The 11,057-nt window shown below is 36.6% G+C and overlaps 2 protein-coding genes across 3 annotated transcripts; one reads left to right on the top strand and one right to left on the bottom strand.

Annotated features, from left to right (window-relative positions):
* The first annotated feature begins 5,493 nt into the window (after window positions 1-5,493).
* Window positions 5,494-8,582, top strand: LOC133732084 (protein RICE SALT SENSITIVE 3-like). 2 transcript variants are annotated; one of them, XM_062159547.1, is made up of 7 exons: window positions 5,494-5,998; window positions 6,132-6,182; window positions 6,798-6,926; window positions 7,028-7,133; window positions 7,288-7,329; window positions 7,461-7,517; window positions 7,645-8,582. In XM_062159547.1, exons 1-7 carry the CDS (start codon window positions 5,862-5,864, stop codon window positions 8,377-8,379), a joined length of 1,257 nt encoding a protein of 418 aa, XP_062015531.1. In that variant the 5' UTR covers window positions 5,494-5,861; the 3' UTR covers window positions 8,380-8,582. The 2 variants fall into 2 exon arrangements, with proteins under 2 accessions (XP_062015531.1, XP_062015532.1); XM_062159548.1 differs by having other exon boundaries at window positions 5,911-5,998; window positions 6,798-6,930.
* Window positions 8,583-9,084: 502 nt separating this feature from the next.
* On the bottom strand, window positions 9,085-10,194 carry LOC133733969 (uncharacterized). The gene has a single exon (XM_062161629.1). It carries the CDS (start codon window positions 10,001-10,003, stop codon window positions 9,263-9,265), a length of 741 nt encoding a protein of 246 aa, XP_062017613.1. The 5' UTR covers window positions 10,004-10,194; the 3' UTR covers window positions 9,085-9,262.
* Between the last annotated feature and the right edge of the window lie 863 nt (window positions 10,195-11,057).

The raw sequence follows: 11,057 nt of genomic DNA, 5'->3' as shown, positions 1-11,057 counted from the left end.
AACTAAAAAGCAAATTTAAAACTTAAAACCAAGATCCGATCATCTTCTTTACAAGTTAACCGAAGCTTGACGAATGACGATGTGTGCAGAAAGTCTTTGACTCATAAGAGTGATATCTTATGCAAGATTTTGTGTATGTGCGTATTAGCTCGTAAAGTTGTTCGTTATATACTTTCATTATTCAAGAGGGCGGGTGGTCTTTCAGTATGTTTGGTAAGAGATCGATGACTTGATTGACTGATAGAGATAGGCTAGGCTATTCATCTTGATATTGAACGGTCGCGAGTTTTGGCGTTCCCTCGTTGTTCCACTATTCTCTTCTTATAATAAAAGTGTGAGGGTCAGCAACTTAGCACACAATCATTTCTCGAAAAAAAAAAAAAAAAGAGAGAGAGAGAGAGAGAGGGGTTCCCCTCATATAAGAACTGAATATTGAGAATATGAAAAATATCAAATTGTACGAAAATATCAATAAATCATATTGGTAAATTTGCAATGTTGATAAGTAAGGCCAACTGATAAAAGAAACCCATGAACAACTGAACAAGTATGAAACTAATAAATGAAACCTGACAGGGAGTATAAAGGAGACTCGAACCTTGGGACAATGACACTGAAACAAAGACATCAGTCGTTATAATATTTTTGGTGCTATTGTTGAGGATGGATATTCTGGTCATTTTATGTAAGTAACATTTCAAGTAGTACTGATTTTCTACTGGAAAAAAAAAAAGAAAAAAAAAAAGGATGATTATTTGTTTTAATCAGACTTCGTGCGCACCCCGCTATTCGTGCGTCTTGCTTTTCTTTATGAGAAACGATGCACCGACTCACTGCTATTGCACGTGCTCACGTGACACCTTAATCTCCCTTATTCTTTTTCCCGCACCTTTGGTTTATTGCTATTTTATTCTTACATTTGTAAACCCCAAGTCCCCAACTAGAGAGCACCCTCTTAATAACCACGAGCACAATTTTAGAAAATGACAACTTTACCCTCTTTCATTTTATTTTATTTTTCTCTTATACCAAAAAAAAAAAAAACACTGTTCCAAATTTTAAATACAATCAAACTTGTAACTGTTGCCTTTGAAAATCACCTCGGCCAGAAAGCCGAGAGATCAAGGAACAAATGTCATTCTTGGTGAGTAGATTGCGGGGCGTGCCAGCACACGGCCAGAAGGCCAAGTGTGCAATTGTAGATGTAGAAGATGTAGTGCGCGTGTTCTGACTTAGTCGAGCGACTGAAAGCCGAGGAAGGAACAATCTCGGCTTAGGGTTCGATGCCTTTGGATCAAGGACTTTTTGGTTGTTCAATGGACGAGTCGCAAATAATGATTGGTAACCGAACAATTGCGTTAAAACTACTCCTAGTGCAAGAAATAAACACAATAGTAAAAGAGCAAGGAAGTAAACTCTAGATTAAGTGCAGAAAGGTAAAGAGCAATAAAGTAAATCGCAGGAAAGTAAATAGCGATAAAGTAAAGAGCGGAAAAAGTAAATAGCTTGAAGAATAAAACTATCAACTATTACAAACAAAAGTAACGACGGAAACAATTGAAATATCGATACTAGATTACAAGAAAAACGAAGGGAAATGACTTGAACTAGTAGAACCAACAACTAAAGAATTGAAAAGACAATGAAACTAATCCGGAGCTAAGAAAAATAAAAGGAAACCCATGATGGAGTTTTGACTGGAGATGTGTGTGTCTTCTTGATTTGTCGATTGCTTCTTTATATAGAGGCTGAAGTGGTTGAGTCTTTCTTCCATACAGCTGCCTTTACTTCAATCCAATTGACGCCCCGGTTTAATTGATGCATTAGAATACTTCAACAAATAGAAGTGTGGTTCTCATGTGACAAGTGGCTTGTCAATTATCATGTATAAACCTTCCAACGTCTTGTAATATTATACATGATTAATCAACATTGATCAATTAGTTAATTAGCACTGCACCACGTTTTTGTTGAAGAATCCTAATTGATCCATGAAGCCAATTAAAGTCCTTTATCTTTCATATCTCTCTCTTTGTTTCGATATGTATATACCACTGGCCAATTCTAACCCAAACTCCTAGATTGTTGCGTGGAGTTATCACATACGAGAGGTACTTCTAACATGCTTCCTCTAACCTCTTCATATAAAGATGTTGATAATTAGAAGATTGCTAATAATTATCAGGAGTCTCTCTCCAACAGTTATGATTTGACGAAATAGAGGTTGATAAACCTGGTGTAAACAGTAACTGAATTTGCTACAAAGTTAACTTCACAAGAAACATATTTGAAGCTAATTTATTGAGATAATAAATAAATAAAAAATGACATTTAAAATAAGAATATGCTATCGCAAAAAATACCATTTTTTATGATAAAGCCAATAACTAACATTCTATATTCTAAAGCTTGAATTTTCGAATAAATATTGAACTTGTAAAGCTTGCTTAAGACCAACATTTTAAGAGTGGACCTAAATGTCCAAAACATGGCAACGCCAAGTCTCTCTACTTGTCCATCAACGGAAATCCAAAATCATTTCGAATGACAAACTTCAGAGCTGCTTCATGGTCAAAATTAGGGCAGATTGTTGGAGTTTATTGGCTATGAAGGGCAAATATGAAGTTCTAATTAACTTGGTTATGAAGCTAGCTAGGTAAGCAAGTAACAAGAGGGGAGTGCTCAAATGATATAAGCCTTTTTTTTTATACTTTCATCTTATAATATAACTGTGATTACTCTAATGGTTGTCCTTGCAAACTGACATAACAGGAGTATAAAACTGTCTTAAAATATTAATCCAAATCTATACCATCAGTGTTCCACCTTAGCAACTTTGACTGGTAAAGATTCTGTGCCATCCCAAATTGTTTTAGTTATCTTTCATCATTGATATTCGAAAATTATTAAGGGGTGATTGGTAACTTTGGCAGCAAATAGATATTCTTCTGGAGGCAATAGACATTGTTGACGTATTATCATCGATCGAAGATTTTAGGTTCCCGCGGATGTGAAAAGCAACTCCATCGAAATCGCACTTTTGTGTTAATTAAATTAGTGAGTAACACTATCTTATATGTCTCTTTGTTTTATTTAACTTTAGTTTGTGTATAGTTTGTAACAGTTGTGGATGTTTAAGAGATTTCCAAATCTAATTTATAGTCTTTTTCGAATAAAAATAAATAAATTGTAATTTCTAATATACAGTTTGTAAACAGTCAATCTTAAATAGCTAGATTGAAAAAATCTCAAAAATATAAAAGTGGAACCGGAGTTCAGTTGATATGAGTATTTAAAACACTAGTGCTATGCTATCTTCTCAGCCCTCACAATTCATAATTCATAATTGACTTGGTGTCTAGTTTGTAACGGTTAATTTTAAGCATCGTTAGAATTCTAAAGCACAAAATTAGAATTGAGCTTAATCAAGATTTAAACAATATGAGAATTAAGAACACTATTGCTATCTTATCTTATTTCTCATGCACTTTAGATTTGAATTCTAGTCTCGATCATAACAATTTCTTTTGGATTACATTGAACAATTGACAATATATGACAGCTAGTTTGTGAGTTAAACTTAGGACATTTTCGAACTTCAAATTTGAATTATAGTACAGTTCGTACTTCTTGTTTTTTTAGTTACATCAAACAATTGAGAATAAATAACAATTAGTCTCTTAATCCAAGACTCAGAGAGTCAGAACCTCCTACTAACAAATGAGAATGTTAGAGCATTTTTAGCATACTCTTTAGCTTGACTCTTTAGCTAGTTTAAAGAGTATATTAGTTTTTTATCAACTTTAACAGCTGCATGGACTCGTTTTAATTTTTATCTATCTCACTCCTAAATATAGAGAGTGAGATGAGACTCTCTATTATTTTTATTAATTTAAATATTTTTTAAGTTGTTATATGTAATTTATAAATACAGTTAATTATTTTTTATTTATTCAAAAGATAACTTAAATTTATAGTTAGCTAAAACAAAGAGAACTGATGCAAACATATTTTAAAATTGGCTAGTCAAAATGAATTTTTAGCTATTTTGACTAAAATTTAATTAAAAAATGGTATATTCTAGGTTGTAATAGTTGATTTTTTAGTACATATAAAAGTGGAATTGATGTTTGAAAAAATATCTAGAATTTAAAACACTAGCTATCATTAGGATAGCTATTCTCTCCTTGCATCCATATTTGGTTAGGAATTGCTGACAAAATAAAACATTTGATAATGATTAGCCTACTCAAAATGCGCATTTAAAACACTATATTACTAAAAAGTAATTGAAAGCTAGCCTAAAAATTGTTTAGCATCTAGGATGTGACAAAATTATATGTACAGGTGCAAAATGCAAGCTAACTGGTAAAGTCCAGCTTCAGAGCACATATAGGATCGATCCCAATCATCCCATTGTTGATGAGATTAGAACTTTTCCAACCAAAAAGATCAATTCCACTATTCAGTATTCAAACTCACCGATATTTGCTGCTTAATCAGCGGCTGAAAGTGAAAATGCATTATAGCAAAATCATTCATCTTCTCTTTACCACCCAAAAATTTACTTTTTGAAATTATTTTCTTTGTAAGGGCTAATTTTCAATCTTTTTCTTGCTTCCATTTTTCTGTTCACTGTGCAGTAAATTTTATAACATAGTTAATGGTGCAATGATAGGCTTATAATTTGTCACAAACACTAGAAAAGTTTGTTATGATGCTCAAATGTAGTTGGCTAATAGTAGCATCACGTAAAAAAGGTGGATATGATGCTCAAATGGAGTAGGTAATAGTAGCATGATGTAAAAGTTTGATATATTATTGGAACTAAAGGCTAAGAGCCTAAGATAGATTACATGCAGAGAATTTAACCCATTTTCCTCTAAAGGAAAAAGGTTGTTTAGAAATTCAAAAAATCATGATAAAACTCAAGTAAAATGTGATGGTTTTTCGTTGGGTTTCAGGTTACTCTACTTGATCTAAAAGTTTCAAAATGTGTCTAATCTTATGAGACTCGCACTTGGGTTTTTCTAGTTATTAACTGTTCATAAAAATCATGACCAACCATTATTAAAGTAGGTTAGTTTCTTAAAGGCGAAGAGGGCACCAGAAAGACAAGGCAATGTGAGGTCAAAACTAAGAAGTCAAGAGCATGTTATTCTAAAACATACGAAATAACATTGACGTTTAGAAAAAAAGGGCAAAATGTACAAAATGCCCAAAAGACAAAAAAAGAAAAATTGACAAGACCTAGGAAAAGGGCAAAATGGTAATTAGGCAAGTAATGGTCACAATAATTCACAAAACCTCTGCTTTTTTACTTTCCCCCCACCCCACAGTAGAATTCCTCTCATTTTACTGTGCTTCTTTGCAAGAGAGACAGAGGGGACTAGGATAAAAGCTGACCCCACTCTCTTTCCTCAATGCTCTCTTAATAAACACAATGGGAGCAACACCACCAAAAAAGCGCCCCCCCCCCCCCCCCCCCCCCCAGAGCCCCCCACTTTCTACTCCCCCCTCTGCTTTTTACCTCAAGAATACCAATTCAGACTTCTACTTGGGACAAACAAAACAGGGGAGTAGAGATAAAATAAAACAAAAATCGAAGACAGAGAGAGAGAGAGGGGGGGGATGAAGAAAGTAAAGGGTGAGCTTTGTGGTGGTTAAGCAATGTGCAGATAAAAATAAAGATTGAAACTTTGAGCTCAGAAGAGGAGGAGAGACTAGTAGTACTACTGTAGTAGGCTATAGTATCTCAGTGTGTTCCAGATTAGAAGGGAGAAAAAATAAAAAGGAAACGGTGGGGGTGGGTTTTCTAAATTGGCAAAAGAGCAAAAAGTTGTAGAGAGAGAGAGAGAGAGATGGTGGGCTCAGGAGGATCAACAACAGATAGGAGCAAAGAAGCAATTGGGATGATGGCCCTTCACGAGGCCCTCAGAACCGTCTGTCTTAACTCAGACTGGACTTACTCTGTCTTCTGGACCATCCGTCCCCGCCCGTATGTTTCTTTTATCCTTCTCCCTCTCTCTGCCCTTTGATCTTTGTCTTGAGCTTTGGAGACTTTGATTTTGTTGCTGTTTTTCTAGTTTTCTTTTTTGGGTCTGTGTTGATTGGTTTGATTCTTGGTGCAGGAGAGTCAGGGGTGGTAATGGCTGCAAGGTTGGGGATGATAATGGTAGCTTGTAAGTATATGGTTTGCTTGTATTTGAGCTTTCTTTTGAGCACAACTTAGTTAGAAACAGAGGAGCTGAGTATGAGTTGGTTTAACATGAAAATGAGTCTAATTTCAGTGTTGTTTGACTTTGTAAATGATACTGAGAGATGGTATTTGGTAAATTTGTGATTTTTGCTTTAGATGATGAAAAAGTTATGTTTTTTTTTTTGTTCCTTTTAAATATCTAATTTGGTGAAGGATGTTGATGTGGGACGATGGGTTGAAACAGAGGAGATGAGTATGAACTTCATAAGTATGAGTTTAATTTTAGTGTTATTTGACTTGGAAAATGACATTCAAAAATGGGTATTTGGTATATTTTGATTGTTGTTTGAAGTAATAAAACTTAATTTTTTTTTTCTTGTGATTTGATTTTGTAAATATTGAATTTGGTGAAGGATGTTGATGTGGGGAGATGAGTATGAACTTCATAAGTATGGGTTTAATTTTAGTGTTATTTGACTTGGAAAATGACACTCAAAAATGGGTATTTGGTATATTTTGATTGTTGTTTGAAGTAATAAAACTTATCTTTTTGTTTTTTTTTTGTGATTTGATTTTGTAAATATTGAATTTGGTGAAGGATGTTGATGTGGGAAGATGGGTTTTGCCGAGGAAGAGTTGCAGATTGTCTTCCAGACATTGATGGAGAAGATCCTGTCAGAAAATCCTTCAGCAAAATGTCCATTCAACTATATAATTATGGAGAAGGGTGGGTATGTATGTGATTTTTAGAATATGAACATCTTGTAGGACTTGAAAATATTAGTATTATGAGAAATTTAAATTTTTTGAATTGGTGAATTTAAACAGGTTGATGGGGAAGGTTGCATCTGATAAGTGCCACAAATGGGTCTTCAAAGAACCAACAGAGTGCGAACCAAACATCTCCAACTACTGGCAAAGTTCATTTGATGCTGTATGTAATCAAAACCCACATGTTTTTAATTTCTTGTCAATTTTATACTTCAATTATTGGTCAAAGACACAGGGGAGTTAGAAGAGGTCTGTGCTTAGATGGTATTTATTAGACACTGACAGTAACCTTCATATTTTTATGCTATTTATTGCAGCTTCCTCCTGAATGGACTGATCAGTTCGAGTCAGGAATTCAGGTCAGAAATAGAAAATAGTTAATGTTACTATTATTGCCTTGCTCCCATTTTCTGCAATTTTTTTCCTGGTTATTCTTTGTTTTTTATTTTTTTATATTTTTTTAACAGTTCATTTTTTGTTATTTCACCAGACAATTGCTGTAATTCAAGCTGGCCATGGACTTCTGCAATTGGGTTCCTGCAAAATTGTGAGAAAATAATCTCTTTTTGCTTCAATAATTGCTTCTATGTTTGTTCCTAGCAAAAAGAAAAAAAATGTATGCAAAATATTCACCAAACTAGAATAAGAACATGACTAATATTACTATGTATCAGATACCTGAAGACCTTCATTTTGTGCTAAGAATGAGGCACACCTTTGAATCTCTAGGCTACCAATCTGGTTTCTACCTATCTCAGCTTTTTGCTTCAAACAGAAACAATTCAAATTCCTCTGTTCCAGTACTTCCTTTGAAGCAATCCCCCATTCCAATTCGACCTCCTCCTCCTTTGTTCAATTGGGCTCAAAGGCCACTCCCACCTGCATCATCTATGCAGCTGCCTTCACCCAATTTTCAAAACTCCGCTGCAGCCAGACTAGGGTATCCTCACCAACCCAACAAAGACGAAAGCACCCATATGTTTTTGCTGCCTCATTCGGCTGAAACCCAAATGGGAGATCACCACATGATGGGAGGAGAACAGCATGAAAATGACATCAAGTGGCCAAATGGGCTGTCTTTCTTCAGTGCCCTCACTGGACGAAGTGAGGATGCAAAGCTTTTGTTCAACCCGGAGAACTTAGGAAACAAAGCAGCAGAGGAAGATCCGAATTCAGAAGCTTCCAACAATCCCAATCACGAGTTCTTGAGCTTGGATTGCCATCCGGATAGTAGTAATGCAAGGAAGATGAACATGGAAAATAAGTACAAGAGGAGCTTCACTTTGCCTGCAAGAATGACCTCATCATCTTCAACTTCAGTTGATCATCACCACCAGCACCAGAACGTGTACAATCGGAATTCTGAAGCCGGTATGTACTCTGATGTCATGGAGACCTTCTTAGAGTGAAAACGGGGAGGATTGTATTATTAGGAGGGACAACGGGTCTGAAGTAGTATCTAGGCATAAGCTTTTGAGCTCCTTTGCTTAGTTTCATGCTCTTAGCTCTTTCATATCTTTGTGTTTCTCTTTTCTTAGTTAATGAGACTTGGTTATTGATCTCAGTTGTGCTTGTAGTTCATCTAAGAAGAAATTTCCCCAATTTTTTGTTTTGTTCTGAATGTCACTAATCATCAAAATTAACTCCAAAAATTTGAGGTGGTTCATCAACTGATCAAGCTTTACATCCAATACACAATGGATGTCGAAAATGAAACGTAGTTTCCGAAAACCTTACAAACACAACTTATAGTTATAGTGAGAAACACCCTGCCTTCATTATCAAACCGAAACACAGCATGTGCAATATGTTTTACAGAAAACTCGAACTAGCTAGAGAGTCCAAGTTTGCAACCACCAAAACCAGCATAGATGAATGTGTTTCACTCAAACTCACAGCCCTCTTTTCTAGGTGAGTTTGTAGGAACCATTAGTATCCAAGTGGGTGTGGTCCTCAGTCTCTCCACTCTCTCACTCTCACTCTCACTCAGGATCTCCTTTCTGTTTCTCTCTTTGATATTAAGCTTAGCTAATTGTTCTGGGTTTTCAAATACTTGGGATTTTAATAATTATCAAACACCGTAGATAAAATCAAGCCAAAAACTTTTTCCTTATTAACGTCCCCAGAATAACTTTTGCTTTCTTCAAAGTTTAAAGAGAAGAGCCAAAGCTCAAAGCGCGCAACCCCAGTTCTACTTTCAAAACCCACAAAACCAAACTCCAAAATGCTAATTAACTTGACCTCATCATGCATCCAAAATAAACAAATTACAAGAATGTGATACACAAAAAGTCATTGTAGCTTCACATGATTCCCATCTTTTACATGATCAACAACATCACTTTTCTTGGATGGCTCCATTGCGTGACACTTTATGCAGGCCGAAACCAGCCATCGGAAAAACCTCCGGCAGAGCCTCCGGCGCCGGACCACAACCGTCTTCACCTTCCTTTTCTTCTTTGCTTTGTTGGGTTTTCCTTTCCCAGCTGCAGCAATCTCCACTTTCTTCTTAACTGAAGTGTCCCGGCTTAAAGTCGGCACAGGTGTTATGAATTGCCATCTCTGAGAAGATCCATAAAGTTGTGCACCACCTCCGGTTTTGTATCTGTCCGATGATCTAAACGGTGTCGTTCTGCTGTAGTGATGATGATGCATCAACTTCCTCTCAGAATTGTCACTTGAACTTGTCCTTGCGCTGCTGCTGCAACTGCTAGTGCTGCTTCTACTGTTAGTGCTATTGCTTCTTGAGGACATGAGCGAAAGCGAGTCCTTGCTGCTAATGCTGTTCGTTCGGCTTGTGCGACGAGAGTGATCAACGACAAGTAGCATGCCATTATTGTTTGGTTGAAAAGGGAAGGCATGAGGTAGGAGTTTGCCATTGAAGAACAAATGGTCTGCTGGGGAGTCCTTGCAGGGGTCACTGGAGGCAGAGTCGGGTGTGTAGCAGCCGAATTCGAAGTCTTGGTCGCGGACCGGTGTGCTCGGGAAGGAGAATGTGTCGCCGGAGGAGCTCTTTTTCTGGCCGTTTTCCATGGATGGTTTTGGTGTGGTGGCATGGGGGAGGTTGTGTATTTATAAGAAGGTTTTAGTTAGTGGAGGGTTGGGAGGAAGTGAGGGAATTAGGGAGTTCTTTTGAGGTGTGTGAGACACGTGGAGTGATCTGGACTCTCTGTTGGATTGGATAGGTAGGCTTTGGTGGTGTAAATCATGAACTGCTTGTTGCCAACTCAAATCTTAGAATTGAATACTTTGGTGGGGTTTTGGCAACACTCAGTCTCATAGTGAGGGATACTTGAGTCTCAAAGAAGTGTGTCAAATCATAAACGATGTTGGGGAGATTTAACACTTTCAGTCAAAAAAGAAACTCGTATTCTAGCTCATCAAAAGCCAAGGCCAACCCCACTTATGATACCTTATTGCTCATAATGCCTAACAAAGTTCATGAGCAGAGTAGATCTAAGTTTTCTTGTCCAATTGCTCTAAACAAACGTTTTTTAATGTCATCAGTGGAACACTTTGTCATAGTAATTTTGCGATAGTTTCACTTGAGTCTTGTTCACACATTATAACAAACTGTTGCGCTTGTTTAACGCCTTTCGCACCCCATGGAAACCGGCACCCTTGCTTCGGCTAGTTACTAAGTGAAAAGGTGTAATGATGAACGGAAACGGCGAAGAAATGAGTGATCCATCTTATTAAGCGGGGGTAGGACCATTAGTGGCGCCGGTGATAGATTTAATCAAGAGGTTAGTGGATCAGAATATGTTGGTGATCCTGTAATATCTTTGGCACAAGATGGAAAATCTTAGGGAAATATACAAGAAAGTACTCCTTGTTTGTTTATATTCCTCATTCAATAGATGATTCTAAAGGTCTTTGTCCACTAGCTTTTGTCCATCTTCAAAAACACAGCTCCCCAAATATACTTCTACCATATTTAAAGCAGAAAGGAGTAGACGAGTTGTGATCGGGGAGGGAGGAAGAAGACACATAATAGCAAGCATATTGGGTTGTCTGGGCTTTAACGAAACCAAGCAATGATGGAATGAGCATATGTAGCTTCCTTTGTGTTGTTTAAGCAAAGAGT

This window comes from Rosa rugosa, chromosome 2 (assembly GCF_958449725.1).
Source record: "Rosa rugosa chromosome 2, drRosRugo1.1, whole genome shotgun sequence".
In the NCBI taxonomy this organism is placed as follows: Eukaryota; Viridiplantae; Streptophyta; class Magnoliopsida; order Rosales; family Rosaceae; genus Rosa; species Rosa rugosa.
The sequence above is the reverse complement of the archived record's forward strand: the minus strand, read 5'-3'. Positions and strand labels throughout refer to the sequence as shown.

Bases quoted from the DNA above. Each gene is read 5' to 3' on its own strand.
- LOC133732084 (XM_062159547.1), top strand. From the start codon at position 5,862: ATGGTGGGCTCAGGAGGATCAACAACAGATAGGAGCAAAGAAGCAATT. The intron at 7,134-7,287 runs GTATGTAATCAA...TATTTATTGCAG, and splicing joins GGCAAAGTTCATTTGATGCT to CTTCCTCCTGAATGGACTGA. The intron at 7,518-7,644 runs GTGAGAAAATAA...ACTATGTATCAG, and splicing joins AATTGGGTTCCTGCAAAATT to ATACCTGAAGACCTTCATTT.
- LOC133733969 (XM_062161629.1), bottom strand. From the start codon at position 10,003: ATGGAAAACGGCCAGAAAAAGAGCTCCTCCGGCGACACATTCTCCTTC.